At 52.2% G+C, this 24,402-nt stretch overlaps 2 protein-coding genes across 4 annotated transcripts; one reads left to right on the top strand and one right to left on the bottom strand.

Annotated features, from left to right (window-relative positions):
• Window positions 1–60: 60 nt before the first annotated feature.
• Window positions 61–20,411, bottom strand: LOC102402068 (AFG3-like protein 1). Of its 3 annotated transcripts, none has more exons than XM_025268574.3 (16): window positions 20,222–20,411; window positions 16,147–16,234; window positions 13,659–13,753; window positions 13,238–13,288; window positions 10,937–11,005; window positions 10,253–10,377; window positions 9,544–9,814; window positions 6,962–7,099; window positions 6,598–6,751; window positions 5,301–5,408; window positions 4,628–4,753; window positions 2,363–2,473; window positions 1,309–1,424; window positions 683–883; window positions 400–594; window positions 61–321 (listed from the first exon to the last, which is right to left on the bottom strand). In XM_025268574.3, the coding sequence occupies exons 1-16, from the start codon at window positions 20,357–20,359 to the stop codon at window positions 67–69; spliced, it is 2,241 nt and encodes a 746-aa protein (XP_025124359.1). In that variant the 5' UTR covers window positions 20,360–20,411; the 3' UTR covers window positions 61–66. The 3 variants fall into 3 exon arrangements, with proteins under 3 accessions (XP_025124359.1, XP_006062850.1, XP_006062851.1); XM_006062788.3 differs by having other exon boundaries at window positions 13,139–13,288; window positions 20,222–20,410; XM_006062789.3 differs by lacking the exons at window positions 9,544–9,814; window positions 10,253–10,377; window positions 10,937–11,005 and having other exon boundaries at window positions 13,139–13,288; window positions 20,222–20,410.
• A 139-nt stretch (window positions 20,412–20,550) lies between these two features.
• Window positions 20,551–24,401, top strand: LOC102401737 (CENPB DNA-binding domain-containing protein 1). The gene has a single exon (XM_006062787.3). The coding sequence runs from the start codon at window positions 21,021–21,023 to the stop codon at window positions 22,650–22,652; it is 1,632 nt and encodes a 543-aa protein (XP_006062849.1). The 5' UTR covers window positions 20,551–21,020; the 3' UTR covers window positions 22,653–24,401.
• Window position 24,402: the final 1 nt, after the last annotated feature.

Below are 24,402 nucleotides of genomic sequence, written 5' to 3'. Positions count from 1 at the left end.
ACCAGGCTCCTCCATCCGTGGAATTTTCCAGGCAAGAGTACTGGAGTGGGGTGCCATTGCTTCAGGTTACATGTGCTTTAATTTGCTTCCTGGGGGTCCCAGAGGCTGCTCTCCAGGCGGAGGCGCTAGGCTGGGCTCTCCTGCAGTGGGCCCCCCACGCCAGCCCTGCAGACCCTCGGGAAGGGCCGTGTCCTCCTCCAGGCCGCCCGTGCCCTCCACGAGCTCCTCGTAGGTGATCTTCTCGGCGAACGGCCGCGGCCCGAGCAGCTCCACCATGTCGGCCCGCTCCAGCACCTCCTTCTCCAGCAGCCGCCTGCCCACCTGCACACCCAGCAGCTGTCAGCCGGCCGCCCGGCCCGCAGAGACCCGCACGCACCCGGGGTCCGGCCGCCAACTTGCCTTGTCTACCTGCTCGCGGCAGCGAGTGAGCAGGTCCAGGGTGCGCGCATGCGCGGAGCCGATGAGCCGCCGCACCTCCTCGTCTATGAGCTGTGCCGTGGCCTCGCTGAATGGTTTCTCCACCAGCGCCTCACCTGGCCGCGGGAGATCGAAGGACACCTGGCCCAGCTTCTCACTCATCCCGAACTGCACAATCTGCAGGAGGCGAGTGCCGGGATCAGCCCGGTGCAGAGCCCCCCGCCCCCCACCCCCCACCCCCCACCCCCCAAGGCTGCTGCTCTACCTGGGCATAGGCGCTCTGGGTGACCTTCCTCAGGTCGTCCTGGGCCCCCGTGGTGACCCGCCCGAAAAACAGCTGCTCAGCCACGCGGCCACCCAGCATGGCGCACATGCGGTCAAAGAGCTGCTCCCGTGTGTACAGGTACTGCTCCCTGGGCAGGCACTGGGCATAGCCAAGCCCCTTGCCCCGGGGGACGATGGACACCTGCCAGACACAGCAGGGCGCCCTGTCATCCCCAGGGCCCCCGACCACCACCCATCTCCATAAGTGTGGGAGGAGAGGAGACCCTAGGCCCCAGCACACACAGGGGGTCACCCTGAGGGTGAACTCAAAAACACCCTCTGTCCCGCAGTCCCTAGGAAGCTGTGGAGGGGCCTGCCTTCCGGGAGAAGCTTGCAGTGAGGTAAGTTCAACCAGGAACTTCCAGGTGTCAGGTGTCTAGATCCAGACCCCTCCTGGAACCAGCACCCCGCCCCTGCCCTCCCACCCACCCTTCAAGGACACATTGTAGATGGTTCCATCTCTTCAAAAGCCAAAGGGCTGACACCCGCAACACACTGTGCACACATGGCCCCCGGGGCGGGAGCAGGCCCTGGACCCACAGGAGATGTGTAAGGGCCTGGATTGACCTTGAGCAGGGGGTCTGCGTGTTCCAGGAACCAGCCCACCACCGCATGGCCAGCCTCATGGTAGGCCACCGTCATCTTCTCACCAGGCTGCAGGACCTGTGTCTTCTTCTCAAGGCCTGCAAGTCACACTCCTGGTGAGAGGCACAGGAGGAACGCCAGCGAAGAGGTGGGAACCAAGCCCCCACTCTGGCGTTCGGGGGGCTGATCAGAGCAGACCTGCAGCCTCTCGGCTCCACACACACTGCTCAGGCCCACAGGGGTCTGTCCCTGCACACCAGACGCTAAGCTGCCTTCTGCTCTGCAGATATCCCACACCCCACTCCACTTCCTGTGCAAGCAACATATGCTCAGGGAGACCTGTTCTTAGGCAGCAGTGTTAGCTACTCTGTGGCTCAACTGGTAGTGAAGCCAAAGCAGGGAGACAGGAGCGTTCTCTACACCCTGTACACCCAGTCACAGGCAGAGAACAAGGCACGGAGAGGCACAGACAACTAGTGTGAGTCAGTTTCACGGCAGCTCAGCTCAGCATGACCCATGACAGCCCCAAACAGCCGTGGCAAGTGCCTTGGGCTCCTGACACTACATGCCTGTGTATGTGTCACACCGCAACACAAAGTGAAGTAGACGAAGCAACTCTGGCTACCTGCCATCTAGACGGGCTGGCGCTCACAGCTGTGAGGTGGGGTCGTGGATGGCTGCTGGCCACACGGATGCCTCCCTGACCTCTGTCCCCAGGATGGCACTCCGAGACCTTGACCCCTCAGGCTGAAGCCTGCACCCCCTCTAGGTACGCTGGCCACTGGGAGCGCTGGGGACCCCGGCAAACTTCCCAGGGAAGCACCCAGCAGGCCGTCCTCTAGGGCACAGTGGGCACCCAGACCCAGGTCTGGAGGTTACAATTCTCTGAGATTCTGAACGTTGCTCCAGGAAGAGCAGGAGAGCTGCTGGCAGGTCCCACGTCCCAGATCTGGGTCTGGAGAGCTGCCCAGGTGGAGTACCCTGAAGTGAGCCTGGGGCCCCAGGGTGGAAACTCACCCACGGTGGCCCAACTTACCTCCAATGACCCTCTCAATGGCCTGCTCAAAGTGCTTCTCCCCGACAGAGGGGTTTAGGTGGCGGGCGGCGATCAGGGCGGCTTCGTTGCAAACATTAGAAATATCAGCACCTGACCCGGAGAAGAAACCGTCCATCAGGGGCCCAGGGCAGGCTGTCACAGGGACTCTGCAGTACTGGAGCCAGAGCTAAAACAGGTCAAGGGCGTGAAGGAAACAGGACCTGCTCTGTCAGTCACTGCTGCTTTCAGCCAATTTTCTGGCTCAGTGATTTCCTGAGATGTGATTCATTTAACATAAAAGCTATCCATTTAAAAATGTGTACATTTCAAAGACTTTCAGTAATTTCATCAAGATGTGTGACGACTGCTGTCATCTCATCTCAGACATCCCCATCATGAAGGTGCTGTCTGGGGCTAGATCCTGTACCCAGGCTTAGCCGAACATGACTCTGCCTTCTACGTCTTTAGACATGCCCATCCCGGAAGTCTCATATAAGTGCAACCACACAGTATATGGTCTTTTGTGTGTGCTCCTTTCACACGGCACAGTGTTTTTCCATTCATCCACTGTCAGGAGCGTGTCCTGGTATTTCATTCCTTTTCACGGCTGAATAAGGTTCCATCTGCCCTGAGGCAGCCACAGGAGACACCAGATTGCACAGACGCTCGAGTCACTCATGTAACATGGCCAGCTCTATCTGCAGGTTCCGCCCACAGTACACACATCTACTGGTGACGCGCTGCTGGACACTGGGGTGGTCTCCACTGTTTAGCTATTATGAGTAATGCTGCTGTGAACATCCATGTGCAAGCCTTTATGCAGACAAATGTTTTCAATTCTCTTATGTAGGAGTGGAACTGGGGGTCATATGCTAACTGTACTTACTTTTAGAAGTGCCAGGCCAACTTCCACAGCCACACTACTTCACATTCCCACCAGCAACATGTGAGTGTGCTCGTCTCCCTACATCCCTGCCAACCCTCCATCTTTTACGGCCACCCTGGTGGGCGTGAGGTGGTGTCAAACTGTGCTTTTGATATGCGTTTCCCTAATAACTAATACCATGACCACCTTCTCACATGGTTTCTGGCCATCTATATACTTTGGAGAAATGTCTATTCAAACCCTCTTCCCATTTTTAAATTGGGTTCTGTATATATTGTGGATTCTAGACCCTACCAGGTGCATAATTTCCAAACATTCTCTTCCTTTCTGTAGGCTCTTTTCATCACATCGATAATGTCTCTCCATGCACAAAAGATTTCAGTTTTGAAAAATTCTATTTTGTTTTCTCACTTGCAGTCTGTGCTTTAAGAAACCATTGCCCAATCCAAGATTTTAAGACCTTTTACAGTTCTTGCCCCACTGCTCAGGTCTCTTATCCACTCCGAGTTGACTGCTACATGTGGTCTAACGTCCAGTTTCATCCTTTTGCTTGTGAATACCTGGTCAAACAGACTATTCTTTCTGCACTGGATGGTCTTCGCACCCTTGACAAAACAACTGACCGAGACGCACAGGCACACACCTGGCCTCTCACTTTTATCCTGATGGTCCACGCCCGCCCTCAGAAGCTCCACATTGGGGAAGTGTCTGCCACTTTGTTCTTACAGGCTGTGTGGCTCTTCTATCCCCTGGCAGCTCCATGTGAAGCTGAGGCTCCAGCTTCACAATGTACAAAGGTTCTGCTCCTACGCAGCCCATCTCACCTTCACAGGTTACATCTTTCTACACTGTGTGCCCATTAACACAGATATGTGATTATGGTTTTATACACCTGTCCTTTATACGGGATGCCTTAATTTCTCCTTTACTATGGAAGAATAGTTCTGCCTGACCCACTACCTCCTGGGCTCCATTTCCAAAAGAAGTCAGCTGCTACCCTGTGGTCTTGCTGGTCTTAACCAACACGGATGATGCAGTCTCAGTGTGGGCGTCTCGTACTTTATCCCACTTCCTGGATGTGCAGACTCAGATCTCTTACACAATGTGGCAAGGGTGGACCAGGACTTCTTCCCTAAGCAGCATACCAAGAGGATGGGGCCTTATCCCCATCATCACCACATTACGTTCCCGGGGCGGTGGGAGGGTGGGTGGGGGCACAGTGAAAGCCGACAAAAGCCAGTTTTGGGGCCTCGGGTGTGCCCACCAGATTCAAAGTCCTAAAGACAAGGGCGCAGTTTCAGGACCAAATGGCACAACCAGACACCACCTGCTGATGATGCGGCCAGCCCCAGGGCAGCCGCCCGGCCTCCATCACTCACCTGTGAAGCCTGGAGTGAGGGCCGCAAGCTTCCTTGCCAGGGCATCCTTGCTGAGGCTCTCGTCCAACTTGAGTGGATGCAGGTGGACCCTGAAGATAGACGACCTGCCTTTGATGTCCGGGGGCCCTGAGAGAGAGAAAGGCACAGGTGGCCAGGGCAGGGTCACCTTCAGCCGCTTCACCAGGGCCAGAAGGACCCTCTCCTGCTTGTCTGCACTGCACACTCGACTACCCGACCAGGGCCAGAGCTCCCGGTGGCAGAAACGACCCACAGGTCACATCCATTCAGCTCTCCCTTCCTCACTGTGGGGCCTCTAGTCTGCACAACTCAATCCCCAGGATGGCTGCTCTGGCAGCGGGGGACCAGGGCAGGAATGAGGTCCTAAATTTCTAGGACCTGCTCACAAGTGGGAAAGGCCAGGGTGAATGCTTCTCTCGTAAACAGTGCACAAAAAAGAAAAGCTGAAGGACCCAACACTGTCACCTCACTCTCAGCTGCATGGGCTGCTATGACCTTTTCCGCATCCCAGCCACACCTGTTCATCCTGAAGTGGGGCCCAGTCCTGCACCTCCACTGTTTCACAAGTGGGGTTAGCTGCTTTAGGGCACCTCAAAACCTCCTCCAAATACATAGCTAATGATCGAACCAAACTTTCAACCCGCAGCACACTCACCAATGTAAATCTGACGGTCGAAGCGGCCCGGCCGCATCAGAGCTGGGTCAAGGACGTCAGGGCGGTTGGTTCCGGCCAACACGACAACGTTCGTGGTAGAGTTGAATCCTGGACACAAGAGAAGGAGGTGAGCCCAGGCAGGGCCTGGCCAGCAGCTATCTCCTCTCCCCTGCACACCTGGCCCCCACTTTCCGGGACCACTGCCCACCCAGGGAGCTGTCACAGGCAGGAAACGGTGGCTCTGGCTGTAACCCAACCTTCCTCAGCCAACTAGGAGGCCCATGGCCCAATCTCAGGGTGTAAACTCCTATCTTAATTTGGTACGGATCCCTGCCAACCTCTCACACCACACAGTGAGCTGCAGGAGCCACGCAGACCCCTCCACCCAGGTCCTGGATGGCTTGCTGGGCCCAGGGAGCCAGGCTGGGCGAGAGCAGGGGAGATGCAGTGGGGAGAGGATGGGGGTACCCAGCAGGGTGAGGGCCTGACTCACCAGCACTCATCCTCAGAAAGGTCTGCTGGGGCCCTCGGCCACCCCAGGACCTGGGATTCAGGGAGGGGCCCCGCGTGCCTCAGTCATCTGAGTAGATGATATTTCCTCCTGGGAGGCTGGGGTTGTGACCCACGCTGGTTAAAGACTGCCATGTGACCAGCCCCAGGGGAAACCCTGTCCTAGTCAATGACACTCCTGAGTGTCACCCAACTGGCTGCCAGGAAGAAGCTGCGACCCAGACTCAGTGGGCAGAGCGCTCTGGAGGCTGTGGCCGCCTTCCCGGCCCAGGCACCTGCTCCCCATGATTCTCCCATGTCCTGGCCTGGCAGTCAACCATGATTATGAATCCAAGGACCCATGGATTCCTCCCAGCAAGTGACCAACCTGGGGTCACATTGGGTACCCTGACTCAGCTACAAAGCCAAGTGAGCACAGGACCTGCCAAAGGCTCAAAGCTTCTCCAAATTCGAACCTGGCACAAACGCCCAGACCCTCACCGAGAAGGCTGCAGCAGGCCCACGGCTATCACCCCAGACCGGACCTTCCCCAAGAGGCAGCAGCAGGCCCGCGGCTGTCACCGGGACCAGACCCTGCCTGAACAGGAGTCCCGAGGTGGAGAGAGGGTTCTCGAGCAGGAGGCAGCAGGACAGAGGTGACGAGGACGCAGCCTGGGCGTCAGCCCTCATCCAGCCACTGAGCTCGGAGGGAGCTCCCTGCACTGTGGGGCCTGAGGACAGCCTTCCTCAGACTGAGTGAGCGGGAGTCTCGCCCGGGGAGCTCTGCCCAGAGAGCAAGCCCGCTCACCGTCCATCTCCACAAGCAGCTGGTTCAGGGTGTTCTCCTGCTCGCTCTGGCCTCCAAAGTGCCCGCGGCCACGCTTCTGGCCAATTGCATCAATCTCGTCCACAAACAAGATACAGGGAGCGTTTTTCCGGGCCAGTGCAAACATGTCACGAACCTGAAACAGGGGTCCACACACAGTTTTGCTCTGTCACTGGCGCCAGGACAGGACTAAGTTCCCTGGGCTGAGGCCCACCTCTGGGGCTTGACTCCCACCTCGGCTGCTCTGTCTGCTTGCCAGGTCATCTTTACATCCGTGCTGTGCCCTGTGCCCGTCCCCAGGGTCCCACCTGAAGGCCAGGGCAAGGACAAGGGTGCCTCTACCTACCCGAGCTGGGCCAACACCAACAAACATCTCCAGGAACTCAGACCCATTCACGGTGATGAAGGGCACACCAGCCTCCCCTGCGGTTGCCTTGGCGAGAAGCGTCTTGCCAGTACCGGGAGGACCTGTGAGCAGGGCTCCCTGAAACAGAAAGACGACACCTGGTTCTGAAAGGGGAGAGACGGGGCCAAGGAGAGTCTCGTTCCACTGACTCCTTGGCCCACTCCACGCTTTCGGCTAAGGTGTGCCTTCCGTTTGAAACTTCCTGCTTGTAAAACGAACGCGCATTCACCATGAAAAGTTCAAATGCTGCAGGTGGAGGAAACCCCCCAAAGCCCCAGCCCAACCGAGCAGGTTATTTCTTCAAGTGACGCTCCCAGGGCAGGACTCAATGGATCTCACGGTCCAATGTTTACTTTAACAGTTACTAGCAAATTGCTCTATGAAACACGCCAACTCACACCAGGAAGAGCAAGAGGCCCTCCCCACACTCGCTCCCATGATTCTGTCCAGCAGGTCTGACAGCGGCACCTGTGTGTGGTTCTGTCCACAACCTGCCTTGTTCTAGGCTGACTCAAGGCTGAAATTTGCACCCAGTAACACACCTAGGTATTCCTTTCATGAGGAGGGACTTAAAGGGGAGGGGGGGGCTCACACTACTTCATTTCTAGTTGACAGTATGGGTTGCTGCTGCTGCTGCTAAGTCGCTTCAGTCGTGTCCGACTCTGTGCGACCCCATAGATGGCAGCCCACCAGGCTCCCCCGTCCCTGGGATTATCCAGGCAAGAACACTGGAGTGGGTTGCCATTTCCTTCTCCAATGCATTAAAGTGAAAAGTGAAAGGGAAGTCGCTCAGTCGTGTCTGACTCTAGCGACCCCATGGACTGCAGCCTACCAGGCTCCTCCGTCCATGGGATTTTCCAGGCAAGAGTACTGGAGTGGGGTGCCATTGCCAACATCTACTTATTTCAAAAGAAACAAAAAAGTTGTTTTTTCTAAGTCTGTAAAAATAAAAACAAAATATATAGAGGTAAGGATGAGGGAGCCTCAAAACAAACTCACAAGGCGCCAGGGCCCCAGGTCCCCATAAACATGGATATGGACTCACAAAGGGTCTCCACAAGGCAGTGGGCCATGGGACCAGGGGACCCCTGGGCCCACCACAGCCCAGTTTCCCAGCCAACCTTACCAGGTGGTCAAAGAGAAGCACAGGCCTCCTGCCGCCTAATCTCCAGAGGCCAGTCACGTTCTCTGCTGTCCAGGACAGTCTCAGGGAAGCACACAGGGTTACCAGGAAGGTCACGCACTGAGTCTCCACCCTAGAGAGCTCGCAGCCTGATCTAGAGCCGAGACGCCTTGGGCGGGGGAGGGCGTGGTCTGTGAGCCTCTTCCATGTGAGATGCAGACCTTTCTGGGAAGGGGTTCAGCTACTGCTGGGGCCCCCGAACATCCATGACACCCAGAGCCACCTGCAGGGAAAGCCAGCGGCCACAATCTCCACAGTGTCACTTCCTGTGTGCAGAGCCTCGACCCACGTCCACGCTGCACACCTGTCCCACTGCTGGGCCATGGGTTATCTGACAGGCAGCTGACCCCAGACCCGTTCACGGCAGTTCATACTTGTTGGTTCTTTGTTTTCTTGGGTTTTCTGGCTATGGCACACAGCTTGTAGGATCTCAGTTCCCCAACCAGGAACTGTACCTGGGCCCCAGCCATGAAAGTGTGGTGTCCTAACCTCTGGATTAGAGAATTCCCTGCACTTGCTTTAATTATACCCTTTAACAATAAATAACAGAATAGAAAGTCCTTTCATCAAAAACGAAGCTGAAACTGTTAATATAATAAATCAATCAAGGCAAATTATTAAAGAAAAAAATGCTGTCAAACTGAACGGACAAAAAACTGAAATAGTAAGAAAATGGGATAAAAATATATGATTCTGTACTTAGAACTGCTTTGAAGTTCTCAGTTCAATTTAGAGAAACAAAACTACCGACAAAGGCTTTCCTGGTGGCACGGTGGTAAAGCAGCTGCGTGCCAAAGCAGGCAACGAAGGCTCGATCCCTGCTCAGGGAAGATCCCACAAGCCAAGGAGCAAGTAAGCCCATGCGCCACAACTACCGACGCTCGCGCACCCTAGAGCACAGAAGAAGCCACCGCCGTGAGCGGCCCTTGCACCAGAACTAGAGCGCGGCCCCCACTCGCTGCAACTAGAGAAAGCCTGCACACGGCAATGAAGACCCAGTACACCCTAAAACAACTTTAAACAAAAAAATGCAAACTTTCCATTAAAAAAAAAAAAAAAAACTGTAGTGCTTTGTGCAGGGTACTGAACAGAGAATCTAATCGCGGGTGTCACCCTCAAAGGAAGGCCTGTTTTCTAAACAAAGCATGGGCATCTGTGCTAGCAGGTGAAATAAACACAGGTGGGTGTGCACTGCTTACGCTGTTACCAGATAAGAGGATTCGTTCGACTCTGCGAATGCTATTTCCACTTCTCGATGTGATTAATAAAACATAGAATCATTACCAGAGGCTGCTTGGTTCTGGCTCAAGCACCACCGTGTGCTCTCTCAAGTCAGTACCTTTGGAATTTTGGCCCCAAGGTCCTGGTACTGTTTGGGGTTCTTCAGGAAATTCACAAACTCCATGATCTCCAGCTTGGCTTCTTCGCAACCAGCCACGTCTGCAAACCGCACGCCGATGTCATCCTTGATGATCTTGGCTATTGTCTCACCAATGCCGAAGAGGCCCCCTCCTCGCCCACCACGCCCAGCCCCCATCGGACCCCTCCTCATGGCATAGAGGAAGATGCCAATCAGGAGAAGGGTGGGCACCAGGCTTCGCAAGAAAGTCCTAGAAAGGCCAAGAAAACCATCCGTCACATTCCCTTGAGAGACAGGCCGTGAACAGCGGACCTGGCTCTGCTACACAAAAGCAAGCACTGGCCGTCTGGACACATGGCCTCACCCACTGTAAAGGATCCTGTCCACGATCATCTGTCTGCCTGACTGCCCCTGTGGGCAGGGCAGGGCAGGGTAGCCGTGGGCTGTCTCCAGAAACCCCCTGACCCAGCACGGCCTCCTTCCAGCTAGTTCTGCCCTGCTGCCGCACCACAGCCCTCAGGCTACCAAGCTAAACATTTCCCCACAAATTCTTTCCCCAGTAAAAACACAGCTAACAAACTTGTCTTTACCACAGACACTGACTACAGAAGACAGCTACAACATGCCTGAACAAGTTCAGCAGGAAGCACTGCGTGTCCAGCACCAGGGCCCGACCACACCCGCTCACCCATCGCTCTCGGTGGTGTAGACCACGGCTGTCTGATTGGGGGGCTCAATGCCTAGCTCCCATTGGGCGGTCTCCAGGTTGCGCTCGAAGGTGTCCACACTGCCAATGCTGAACCACGCATACTTCTGCAGAAACCGAGGTGCCAAGCGCTGTAGGGGGCTGCCCCCCATGGCCACCACCCGCTCCCCAGCTTCTCCCACAGCAAAGTCCTGAGCAGCTCTGATGGACCTCCTGTCCTGGCCCCAAACCACAGGCTTGGGTTTGAGGTCAAAGTATAAATGTCTATCGATGGCTGAGTCTGCCTCTGTCCCCTTTCTGTCATTTTAGTCTCCCCTCTCAGATCTCAGCTGGTGACTGTCCATGGTACTGGGCAAAACTGAAGCATAGCTACAGCTTCAGGAGAGTCCTGTGCTACATGGAAGACTCTTCTCTACAGGTACATGAGCACAGGTGGGTGCTGGAAAATGAAGCCAGGAGAAGCACTTCTCCAATAAAACAGAAAACTATCAATGTATTCTTTTTCAGGTCACAAAGCTTGTGGGATCTTAGTTCCTGGACCAGAGGCCTTGGCCGTGAGGGCACCTGGTACTAACCACTTGACCACCAGGGAAATCCCAGAAAACTACACCTTACACTGACACCGAAGCCTCCACGTGGAACACTGGCCTTGACCCCAGCCCTCACCTCGAGTGATGTCCCAGGGGCAGGAATAACACGCACGAACTGTTTATTCACCACTTCCAGCCGATCCACCTAGAAGACAGACAGCCAGTCAGGACCAGCACAGCACCCTGCGCCTCGGTCTCAGTCAAGCCCCACATGCACAGGTGGCACCTGTCCCAGGGCAGATCACACTCTGCAGGACAGTTTTGGCTCTGTCTTCCTACCAACATGGACAATTCTAGCCTGGGACTATGGCAATAAACAGGAACCGATTCAAGAAGATCAATTAAAATGTGGCACATCTGAGCACTAAGCCTTCAAACTGGCTTAAAACTCTAAAAGGAGGGGAGTTCCCTGGTGGTTAGGATCCTAAAATAAGTTTTAGGCTCCAGTTCAATCCCTGGTTGAGTTGGGAAGCTGAGACCCCACAAAATGTGCAGCATGGCCAAAAAAACAAAACAAAAAACTCCAAAAACAAAAAAACTCCAAAAGGAACACAAATGAAAGTCTTGTACTGACACTCGTGCGTAACACTCAGTCCATCCGGTTACAGCCCACCGCCTGGAAGCCACACTCCCTCTGGGGAGCTTCAGACACCACCTGCTGTCACCACCTCATTAACCACGACTCAGCTCCTTCTGGAAAACACGGGAACACTCAGGATTCCAGTGAGGACACGATCCTGAGTGTGGAACTTCACCGCCACCCAACACGACTCCAGAAACCATGGCAGACAGGACTCCGGGCGACTGCCCCTTTGGTTTCTCTTCCACCAACATGCAGAGCCCCAGCCAGCCAGGCCCATCAGCTCTCAGGTTCATGAGACAAGGGCGCGGCATGTCCTCCTGGCCCTGCGAGACTCCTGCCAGCTGACCCCTCATGCCTCCCCACCGCAGTGCTCACTGCCAGTGTGCAACGGGACAGAGGGCACAGAAGGGTGAGCAGCCTTGCCTTCAGACTGTGGCCAACAGGGTCACAGAAAAAGGCCCTGGGCGGGCACATACGGTGACTTCCTGCTTATACTTTTACTCCATGGTACGTTTGTGACCAGGAAAAACAACAGCGCTGCTTGAAACAAAGACTGCAGGGGCTTCCCTAGCGGTGCGGTGGTTGAGACTGCGAGCCGCTAGCGCAGGGGGCGGGTTCCATCCCTGGGCGCGGAACTGGATCCCGTGTGCCCCACCATGCGGCCATAAGTAAAGAACTGAATGAAACGAAGTCCACCACTGAGGTTTTGTTATAGTTTTTTGTTCCTAAACAAGCCTTTCACAAAAGAACAACCGGTCCAGGCCAGGAACCTCTGCACATAAGATCACTTATTTCCGCGACATCCTGAGGTTTATCAGGGGACCTCTTCAAACAGCTCAGAGGGGCTGGAACAAGACGCAACCCTCAGGTTCAGGTGCTAGACTCTCCCAGCTGATGTGGAAGTCCCCCTATGTGAGGGGATCTGGTCCTTGTCTAGCTAGGCCAGGCGAGCATCAGCTCCCAATCAGGCAACACAGGTTTGGCCAGGGCTGCATTAGGTGGGCTTGAGTCGGGGGATGGACATGTCACCCTTCTGTGCTCCGGGCTGTGCTATGCTCCAGAACAAGCATGTCACTGCCAGCCACGTAAGACCTCGAGGAACATCTGGAACCAGTCCAGACTGCAAGCACAGCAGGACACCTGTCTCCCCCTACCCCTCAGGCCACACCTGCTGGGGGCAATCCTCAGCAGAGGGGGCTGCAGCAGCCCTTCCCCCACCGTGTAGAGACCATCACCACGGGCCTCCCTGAGGACAGAATGTGGACAGACCCCAGGGCAAAGGAGAACCCCCTGCAGATGTCACCACACAGCAGGAAGGCCCAGCCTTAACAGTGCGCTGTTCATGCAACGAGGAGCAAGGCCACTGTGTTTGTGAAGGTGTACGCTCAAGCCTGAGTGTGAGGAGGACGGAGGACTCCACTGGTGTGACTCGGAGCCCAGTGCTGGCCCCTACCGTCCAGGGCCTAACAGTGCGTCAGGGGTGCCCTCAAGGAGAAAGGCTCTGAGTCAGAGTCACGACTACAGTGTCAAGATTCACAAACAGAACCAAGTGAAATGAGAAGCCAGAGCTAACACACAATGAGTGAGTGTCTCAGGGAGCGGGCAGGTGTGGGGGTGCAGCAGGGTAGTCACGTGTGCACCCCGAGGCCAACAGGCCATCTCCTTCCAAGGCCGGCAGCGTGCAAATCCCCTCACCAGACCTCTCGCCAGGTAATACTGCACAAAGTGCTTCCAAGTGATTTCCTTCCCAGGATCTCGGAAATAGAAGTAGAGAAATCCTGCAGCGACACCTGCCCCCAGCATGGCCAGACTGCGGAGATCCTTGTCATCCCAGGGCACCTTCCCCTGCAGGGAGAGAACACAACATGGGTTACACTGAAAGAGAGCGGCTCTCTCACAAAAATGTCCTTTCACAGACAAGGGAGAAGTCGCCAAGCCCTCCACCTGAACCCCCCCCTGCCACTGGCCTCCATGGGCGCAGCATCTGCCGGTAAGGCCACGGCAGCTCCCAGTGCACTCGGGAAAAGCAGCTGGCCTTCCTGAGACCATCACTTCACTGGGTCTTTAAAAACTCCAATGGAGATCTTAGTTTTAGAAATTAAATCCACTGCTTAGAATCTTTGAATTAGTTTGTACAAAGCCCAAGCCCTCAGTGATTACTTTCTCAGAAAAGTGACAGGCCGTCTGGAATTGGCCCTTACGGACACACACGAACCTTCTGCATTCGTTTCCACCAGGCAAAGTCATCCCGCTTTCCTCCTCTCTTCCCTCTGTCCGCTCCAGGACCAGTATCCTTTGGTTCACTAGTTCCTAAGAGAAAACAAACTCTGACCTCAAGGAATGGTCACACCGAACTGCCCAGAGAAAGAGGATTCAGAGAAGAGAAGAACGCTTCCAAAACACAACTTCCCCAACACGCTGCCTTGAGATAAACAGGGAGCGTAAGGGAAGTGCTGCATGTGGCAAGGGGCAGAGCTTCTCAAGCTGAGAGGAAAACCTGCAGTGCCCTCCTGGGATCAGGGCAGGGGCCAGGGTAGTAGAGACTGCAAGCCTATACCAATCCCAGACAGTTTCAGACAAGAAGGGAAATTTATAACAGTTTTTTGCGCTTTCTGAAATCAGAGTGACTGTGTGTGTGCCAGGTGAGATCTAGGAGGCATTACCTTTTGGTTTGCTTTTTTCTTGCTGAGCCTCATGGCTTTCAGGATCTTAGCTCTCCAAACCTGGGCCCTTGGCACTGAAAGCATGAAGTCCTAGTCTCGGGACAGCCAGAGAACTCCTTAGGCTGGCACTCACGTCACCACCCCTCAGAACATTTGCAACGCACAGGCTAGATGACTGAACCCAGTCCCCAAGCCTCTTTCTTAACATGTGCATGTAAAGTAGTAACAGCTCAAACCACACCAGGGCACCCCCAGAAACACTCCTGGAGCCCCCCCACCCTTCCATCAGGTGCCAAGAATGTACTGGGGGGATGGGTCTCACTCAGGACACACCCATCTGTGGTCTAAAGCTCCCACTACCTCCAAGTACAAGCTAACAGTCAGGTGGCCTGAACCATCCTGCAAAGCTGGGCATAGGCAACTCAATCAACTATTCCTCCCATTAAAACATCCAGAAGGCATTTCAGCATACACAGAATGACAAGGGGAAATAACACAAGATTGTTACTCTGGTGCAAAACCAGAAGGAAAGAGTTGAGAGTACAGAACACACAGGAATGTGTTTTCCCATAAGAACTTAGGAAAATAACCCAAAACAGAAAAAAAAATCATTCCCCTGAGAAAAGAAAAGGTGGGAAGACAGAGGCGTGAGACAAAAATCACTTCTGTGTCAGTCAACAGCAGCAGACACAGGGCCTGAGCACGACATCACATGAGTTCCCGGAGAAACGGGGCCAGAGCAGCCCCTGACATACAGGCACCACAGCAACAACCAAAACTCAAAGCCCGGAAGGCCAGAAGACCCCAGGAAAGACCAAACTCAGGACGGGGTAGAGCGAAGATCCGCATAAACGTGAAGGACAAAACACAGCGAATCACCTCCCAGTGAGCTCTGAGCACCTCTTCTCTCACGATGCTCCAGGCTCCCCAAGCAGGAAGACACCACTGCACACCCCCCACGTCACCAAACTTATGATCAAAGATAGGTTTGTCAAGGCTTCGGATCCACACAAGCTATGCAGGTGCAGAGGCCCGAAGACAAAGGGAGGTAGTGAGGCCATGTCCACAAACCAGTGAAGGGAAGGAAGTGCTGAGACTACCTGCACACGGGCCCACCTGCTCACCACCTCCCACGATTAACCCAAAATTAATGAATGCTTCAAAAATTCTCAAATGTGGGACTGCCTTGGTGGTCCAGTGGCTAGGATCTTGTACTTCCACATCAGGAAGCCCAGGTTCCATCCCTGGTTGGGGAACCCAGACCCCATATGCTTGTGGCATGACCAAAAACAAAAGTTTAAAAAAATTAAAAATTCTCAAATGTAAAACTTTGATAGTCTGATTGGTCAAATTGTTCCTTTTACGAGCTGTTTTATGAGCTGTTGCATTTCTAATTCTGTGTTTCTTCTCCTCTTAAAGAATTTCTCAAACCCATAGGGAAAATGATGAGATTCTGGCACTTTAAAAGCACGCACCACACTCACACAAGCAGCCAGACTGTCCAACAGGAAAGGAGTAAGGGAGAAGCCGATTTTCTTCCTGGCTTCAGCCTGGTGCAATCGACACGCACCTCCAAGTCCGAACTCTGCAAGCCTCCCCACACAGGGTCTCTGAGACCCACTGCACAGCCCACAGCCTGCGCTCAAAGGGCACATGTGCTCCAAACTAACTGTAATAGACATGAGGTCCCTGTCCTGCTTTCCAAACATGAGACTCAGCTTAACCCTCAGATGTGCAGAAACAAAGCCTTGCTCCCAGGCATCCCCAAAGATTCACCCACCACTTCCTTCCGGAACACCTTCTCTCTTTTGCCACCTTCACTGATATATTAACACTGCAAAGACATAGGGCAGGTGACCCAGAAATGGGAGAGGAGCTAGGTGTGACTCAATACATATATAAGCTAGAAGAGGGGCGGCCTGGTTCTCCTGGGCCGTCATGCACACTGTCCCTGCTCCCCACAAACACAAGGCACCAAGGAAGCCACACTCAGGTCCTGTGACCTCATGCTGCTAACGATGGCAGGAGAAAGACACGTACCTTTGGGTGGTTTTGAACACAGCCAATGGGAAACTGACGCCAGTCTTATCTGCAGAGCCGACTGCTGAAAGCGGATTCCCTGGAGACACTGAAACAGGAGACAGAATTAGTTTCCACAAATTCTGATGCAGCATCTTCTCACAGTGGCAGTTCCAGGTTGGAAAGGACCAGGATTCGAGTGGAGGCATAAACCTGAAGCCTTTACCTGCTTTATCTCATTAAAAATATGATTCAATGTGACTTCCCTGATGGTCCAGGTGTTCAGACTTTGCCTTCCGATACAGGGAGTGTGAATTCAATCCCTGGTTGGGGAGCTAAGATTTGTGGCCAAAAAACACAAAATATAAACTACAGAAGCAATATTGTAACAAATTCAAAAAAGACTTTAAAAACAGTCCACATCAAAAAAAAAATCTTTAAAAACAAATATGATTCAAACAGGAGAAACAGAAACTACATTCAGTGCAGAAATACATGAAGAATTTTTATAGCTACAGCTATCAAAAAAAACGGCTAAGTAATCACTTCCTGCCTGAGGCAATTTTTGTCACTGAAGCTATTAAAACAAATATTAATAACCCTTAAAAACAAACATTAAAATCATGTGAAATTTAAAAACCAAAGGGTATTACGATTTATCTTTGATCAGCCACAGGTCAGTGGTTTTGTCAGGAAAGCAAACATTTTCTGCCTGCTAACTTGCTCCAGTTGTGTCTGATTCTTTATGACCCTATGAACTGTAGCCCACCAAGCTCCTCTGTCCATGGGATTCTCCAAGCAAGAATACTGGAGTGGGTTGCTGTTCCCTTCTCTAAGGGATCTTCCTGACCCAGGGATTGAACCCACATCTCTTATGTCTCCTGTACTGAAAGGCAGCACCACCTGAGAAACCCTGTATTTTCTTGAGTTCTCAAAAAGGAAAATGACAGTTTTTATTACCATAAGCTACTAACAATACTTAACATCAGTTAAAGACAGGATGAAAGACAATTCTGGTTTCTCACTATCATAGGTCAAAAGCCATTATAGGAAAAACGAGTACAACAGAAGCCACCACAGTAAAAAAACAGCTCTAAGCACAGTCACTTAGTATTAACTGCAGCCAAAATACCTCAACCAGGACTTGCCTGGTGGTCCCCTGGTTAAGAGTCCACCTGCCAATGCAGGGGACACAGGTTCGATCCCTGGTCCGGAAAGATTCCACATGCCAAAGGGCAAATAAGCCTGTGGACAGCTGCTGAGACCCTGCTCTAGAGCCCATGCTCTGAAACAAGAGAAGCCACTGCAATGAGACGCCCTTGCACCACAACTAGAGAGTAGCCCCCGACGCAGCCACGAAGACCCAGCAAAGCCAATATAAATAAATACTTTAAAAAAAAAGTTTTAAATGTTGATGCAGGGCAGAAACCAACACATTATTGTAAAGCTATTATCCTCAAATTAAAAATAAAATTCTTTTTTAAAAAGGTCCATAAATGGTTAAAACAAACAAACAAAAAAACCCCAACCAAAGATTTGGATTGTTCCCAATATTTTATTATAATGAAATTGGATCCATACATGATGACTCTTGTGTTATTTCAGCTGTGTTGTCTTTTAAGGTGGCAGGTTATTCCCCAGTGCAAACTCCATTTCTTAGTAATTATTAATTTGCTGATAAGCCCAATCATTCACACATCCTTATCAGAGGCCACACAGCACTAAAAAGTCAGGTAAGCCATGAGAATGTTATTGAAATCCAGGAAAACTGTAAACAAGGGGCTCAGGAAGGAGACACAGCAGTAATGGTGATGAGGCTCCTGGAGCCTTTGCTCCATGAATGTCCCCTCCCCACACACAGCGAGTCACCACACACAAGGGGACCAGAACGTAATGTCACACAGGTTGTCACCGTAAGGGGAGGCCTAGACAAAGCCTCACAGAAGATGGTCCTGGGCCCCTCTGCTCCCCAAGGCCCTCCCATGTGGGGTGGAAAATGCAGAAGTGAGGAGAGGGAGGTGAGGGCCTGAGGTAAGGTGACTGGGAGCCAGTGGTATGTGATGAGTGCTCTGGCGCCCAGCCCCCAGGGTTTCCCCAGCACCTCCCCAGAGAGGGAGCTGGGGCTCCTAGAGGTGTTAGGAGGTCTCCAGCCCTAGAAAGACAAAGTATGATCTTCAGGCCTTCAAAACTTGAGAAACATCCCACTCCTTTATTTCATGACTTAGTGTTTTGATTTGCTTAGGGGACCACAGTAGGTCAGATACAGCTCTCAAAGACAGGGATCTACCACCCATTCTTGGTGTCTGGATATGCAAAGCCAGCATGTGAAGCTGTGCACAGTAGTCTTCCCGTAACAGGCAAAGTGTCACTGTCCTTTGTCAGGTCACGAATCAGGTGACTCCAGCCTGTGTCTCAGATGCATACAGGTGCAGCCCCAGCAGGCACTTGCAAATCTGATGGCAGTTCCTGCTCAAGCCTCACATCCTTCAGGAGTCGATTACCCCGCCTCTCATAGCGTGGCACTCATCCTCCTCCACCCTTCTCTTCACTGTCTACTCCCTCTGTTTTGTTTCCTTCTCCTTCATACCTCCTAATACGCTACCTACACGTTATTGTCTGGTTCTCCTTCTGGAGTGGAACGGACAATGTAGGAAGCTCAGTCAATGAAAACGTAACTGCAAGAAGCATCCAAAACATAAGCTTCCCCTTGAGGAGTACTGACTGCTCCCACACTTCTTTTAACCAAAAGGCAAACTGCGGCTTCATCTCCAGCCTTCCCACACCAGGTCTAAGCCTTCAAGTCCCTCGAAGGAGAGCTCACATCTGTTCCAGATGAGATGCCGTGGCTAATAGACTCCACAGCAGAACAGCTTTGTCTGGGAAGGTACTCAAAGATCATCCAACTTCCTCCCTCCCTAACTAAAACCACTGAGCTCCATGGAATTCAGAGCCTCATGACACAGCTGTGTTGCACCCCTCAATCACTGCATTCCATCCAGCTAACAACTTGAACAGTCCCCTGCAATGCTGAGTTGCCACGTGGCCACAGATGAAAGGCTCTCCTTTCACTGATATTGCCAAAAACAATCAAACTGACAGTGCACCGTCCCCAAAATGAAGAGGTAAGAAGGAAAAGTTCACTCCTGGAAACAGGACAGAAAACGCATGCATAGGCCCCCTTCTTCCCCTTTCAATAGTGTCTGAAATCAAGACAGCTTTCTCTGACCAGAATCCAGAGGCTCCACATTAGTCCGCCACAAAAGATATCAACGTGATCACTGTCCCCCTGGGATGCTCAATACAAAAATAAACCTTAAAATATGGTCTACTTCAGAGAATCTAACCCAGAGGAAGGCGTACAATACAGAAGTATCTAAAAGCGGAGACACTGACTAGCTATGCTCTAGCGTCTCCTCTCCTATAAAACAGGGTTTCGGGCAGCGCCTACCTGCCGGACGGGGATAAGACTTAAATGAGACATTCCCTGTAAAGCCCTCAGCATAAAACCCCTCAAACAACGTTAGCTATGATTACAGTGTAGAACTGGGCTCGACGAATGTTGTCTGAATAAAAAACACGTAACACTTTACAAAACTGTATCATGACGGAGAACAACCCTGTGATACTGAGCAGAAGTGGTATCACCGCTGAGCCCAAGAGGAAACCACCTCGCAGCCGGAGCCAGAGTCCGAGAAAACAAGGTAGGCTCACAGCGGAACAAGGCTTGAACGCAATTCGCTCAACGCGGCTCTTGGGAGCGGGGAACAAGTGTGCAGGGGCAGTGGGCAGGGCAGAGGCTGAGGGAACTTTCAAAGAAAAGGGCATAAGAGGCCACAGGAAGGAAAGCAGACGGAGTCCTGTTGGGGCCAGCGGCAGCCGCCTCAGCCGCTGGGAAGGGCTGGAGCCCCGGGGCCAGCCAGCTGGCCGGAGCTGTGGCTGCCGCCGACCCGCTTCCGCTTTTGGGGCTCGGGTTCGCGTATCTGGTTCCCTCACCCGCTCCCCGCGCCGGCGGCGCATGTGGATGGCGTCACCGCGGCGTCGAGAGCGACCACCGCCCCCGCCGCCCGGAACCGGTGGGCTGCGCCTCCCCGCTCACCTGCTGAGCGGTTCCGAGCGCCCTCACGCCTGCCCCGAACGTCCTGCCCCCTCGTGGGCCAAGACCGCACCGCCACAGCAAGGCGAGCGGCCCCGCCACCGCCCTGCTGCTGGCCGTCGCCACCAGCCGCTGCGACATTCCCCCTCAGACCTCGCGCCGCTCGGCGCGCGCACGCGCAGTGCAGCGGCGAGTAGGTCATAGGGCACCACACCTCCAGCGGACCTCGTGGTCTCGCGCATGCGCGGTGAGGCCAAGGCGCCTAGGTGGGGACCTTGCCTCAGGTGTCTACTGTCGGGCCTGACTCGGATCTGAACGTTTGCGCCACCTGCACTACGGTGGCAGACGCGGGCGAGGTGCTGAGGAGACATCCTTTAGACTTACTTTAAATCTGGAGTCCTCCTTGGGAAGCGGCGTACACCACCCCGCCTGCCCGCTGACTCCTTGTGGTCCAGGTACAGCGCTGGGAACCGGTTCCCGAGGAACAGAAGACCCCGGGCGGCGTGTGCTGTGCGGTATTACCGCCCCTCGCGGAGTTTTGTTTCTGCTTCAGGGAAACCCAGTCCTGCTGTCCAGGGATTAGGCCGCTCTGATTGACTCCCTGGAACCCAGAAGGAACCGGCCCTGTCCTGGGCTGTGTCGTGGGCCGGCCTGTGCTGAGCCGGTCACGTCCCCGGTGTCGTCATCCTGCGCTTCCGGGAAGCCCCAATTTCTCTTCCCCAAATTCTGCGAAGGGGCATGGAGTAACCACAGGCTTTCTCGCCCCTGAGACTGCTGTGGTTAGTACATACCGGCGGCAAAGATGCCTGGGAAGAGGTCCCTAAACGCCGCAGTCCTCCGGAGTGCCAAAAGGGAAAGGAAAGCAATCACTCTCGACGTGAAGTTAGAAGTGTTAAGACGGTTTGAAGTGGGTGAGAAGCTCAGCCAGATCGCAAAGGCCTTAGGCCTTGCTGCCTCTACGGTGGCGACCATCAGAGATAATAAAGACAAAATCAAAGCGAGTTCACAAATAGCCACTCCTTTGAGAGCCTCCCGGTTGACTCGCCACCGAAGTGCAGTCATGGAGACCATGGAGCGGTTGTTGTGCGTGTGGCTTGAAGACCAGAGCCAGCGAAACGTGCCCCTGAGTGTCACCGTTATTCAGAAGAAGGCCAAGAGTTTGTTTGATGACTTACAGCGTGAGCAAGGTGAAAGCTCTCAAACAGAAAAGTTTACTGCAAGTAAAGGGTGGTTTGTGAGATTCAAGGAACGCCACTGTTTGCCCCACTTCAAGATGAATATCTCAGCTCCTGCCAAGGAGGATGAATATCCAGAAATACTGAAGAGCATCATTCAGGAAGGTGAGTACACCCCCCAGCAAGTTTTTAATGTGGATGAGACAGGTCTTTATTGGAAAAGAATGCCTGAAAGAACGTTTCTTTCAGTAGAAGAGAGAGCTGAGCCAGGATTTAAATCATCCAAAGATCGCTTGATGCTGCTTCTTGGTGGCAACGCAGCTGGGGACTTCAAATTGAAACCCCTATTGGTGTACCACTCAGAAAACCCCAAGGCTCTGAAGGGGTACTCCAAGCCCAATCTGCCCGTGATTTGGCGCTCAAGCAGAAAGGCCTGGGCAACCAGGAGCATCTTTCATGAATGGTTCACATATTTTTTTTGCCCTGCCATTGAGAAATACTGTGCCCAAAACAACCTGACCAACAAAGCCCTGCTCATCTTAGACAAGGCACCATGCCACCCAGTCAATCTGAACGATCTGTCAGATACTGTAAGAGTGGAGTATCTTCATGACAGCACAGCTCACTCGATCCAGCCCATGGGTCAAGGTGTAACCTCTGCCTTCAGAGCTCATTACCTGAGAAGGACTTTTGAGCACATCCTAGAAGCAACAGATGGGGAGGATACAGCAGAGATCAGGGAGTTCTGGAGAAACTACAGCATTGTGGACGCTGTGGACAACATCGCAGTAGCCTGGGGGGAGCTCAGACCAGCAACAATGAACAGTGTGTGGAAGAAGATTTGGCCTGAGTGTGTTCAGTTCCAGAGTGCTTCCCAAACAGATGGCATTGCACAGCTTCAACAAAATATTGTGATCCTTGCCAAGAGTGTGGCTGTTGGAGAGGTGGGAGAAGCTGATGTGGACCAGCTGCTGCAGTCCCATGAGGAGGGTCTCTCGAATGAGGAGCTGATGCAGCTGGAGCAGGAGCCCACAGGAGAGGAAAAGGAGGGTGAAGAGGCTGCCCCTGCCCTGCGCCAACTAACCACACGGGAGCTGTCAGCAGCCTTCTCACATTTTGAGGCCGGCTTGCAGGTCCTTACCAGTAACAGCCCTGATGCCGCGTGGAAACTGCAAGTTTCAAGAGCAATCAATGATGCAATAAGCTGCTACAGGGAGCTGTACAGTGAGAAAGAGTGGTGCTCCAAACAGGTCTCCTAGGTGACCTCGGTGCACAACACACTCCACGGCAGGAAGACCAGACACAACAGGGCAACCTCCTGAGTGACACCTGGCCAAGTCTTGGCTTCCAGATGTTTAACATCCTTGGAAACCCTGCTTCTGGTACATTCATTTTGACACTAAAGAACATCACATCTTGTTACTGAAATTGTGCTTAAATATGTGCTTTAAGAAGATTGAAAGAAAAATCCAGGAAAAGTTATTTAAAACACACAATGAGGAGACCAGCCCTGCTAGACATTGAAACACACTATAAAACCTCTGATTGAATCAAGGAGGTACTCAAACATGTAGAATACAATAGAAAGTCCAGAAGTAGATACAGATAGGTTTTTTTTTTTTTTTTAATAGTGCAGGACACCTAGATAAAATTTGGCAAAAGCTAGTTAGTTCACACCTCACAGCATACACAGAAATAAACAGACGAGGGATTTGAATCTAAAAGCTGAAACAATACAAGTGCTACACAACCTATGGATATATGCCTCTTCCCCATGGGTGATCAGGAAGATCTTCTGTAACTCAAAGTCCAGGTGAAATTTAAGATTAATCAATTTGATGATATGAAAATGTACTAAAACTTTTCCATGAGGATAAAAGATGACAAACAGAGTCAAAGGCAAACAACACACTGGAAGAAAATTTCTCACAGATAATGAGTTAATATCTCTGATATGTGAAGAACTCATAAATATTGAGAAGAAAATACCAAAAACCCCATAGAAAAGTAGACAAAAGATATAATTCATAAGCAGGTAAATTAGCTCTTCAAACATAAGAGAAGTGCAGATGAAACAACACTCATACTATTTCTCATTATTCAGATCAGCAATAATCAAAAGTATGGCTACGTACTCCACTGGTTAGGCTGTGGGGTCACAGGCACCCTCATTCACTGCTGGTGGGAACACAAACTTGTACATCCCTTACAGAGGAGTAGCAAGCACTAATACAAAATATATTTATTTTAACAATCCCACTTTTAGGAGGATACACGTCCAACAAAAGAAAATACAGATGCATGGATTTTGTTGCAGCCTTGTTTGTAACTTCAAAACCTAGGAAATAGCCTGAAGAGTCTCATGTAAAAAGTCAAATATGAAATGGCGCATATACACAACGGAGAGTTAGACAGTTGTAAGTGATGATAACTACAATAATATGAGAAAAAGGAAGAACTCAACTGATGTGGAGTGGTTTCCAGGATATATTATTAACAGAAAAAAAGCAACATCAGGAGTAGAGTATGCTACCTTTTGTGGAAGAAAGGGAATAAGAAAATATGCATACATCATACTCATTTGTACAATAAGAAACAAAGGTGGGAGAAATCAGACTAAAGAGATTGGTTCCAGAGGTGGGAGGAGATATAACTTTTGTACCTTTTATGAAGTTCTGACTTTGGGGACCATGTTAATATACTGTACAAACAAAAGTAAACAAGGATGGGGAAGTAAAGCAGTGGACTACCTGAACGGAACCGTATTTCACAGGAACTGCACACCCACAATGAAGAAGCAAAAGCAAGTACTTTTTGACTGTATGCCCTCGGGCTATAGACAAATATTAAAGGCTCGTGAGTAGCCTTGTTTCACACCAGCGTAAGTGAGCAGTCCCAAAGGTGCTTTCTGTGTACTGTCGGACTGAGCAAATAAGTGTACTCTGGATAAGGGAGCCAGCTTTCTCACTGTCGAGCAAGGAAATAATAAACATGAAAAAGGGAAAGAAT

Source organism: Bubalus bubalis, chromosome 18 (assembly GCF_019923935.1).
Source record: "Bubalus bubalis isolate 160015118507 breed Murrah chromosome 18, NDDB_SH_1, whole genome shotgun sequence".
Classification (NCBI taxonomy): Eukaryota; Metazoa; Chordata; class Mammalia; order Artiodactyla; family Bovidae; genus Bubalus; species Bubalus bubalis.
Note: the sequence above shows the minus strand (reverse complement) of the source record. Positions and strands in the feature narration are given on the sequence as shown.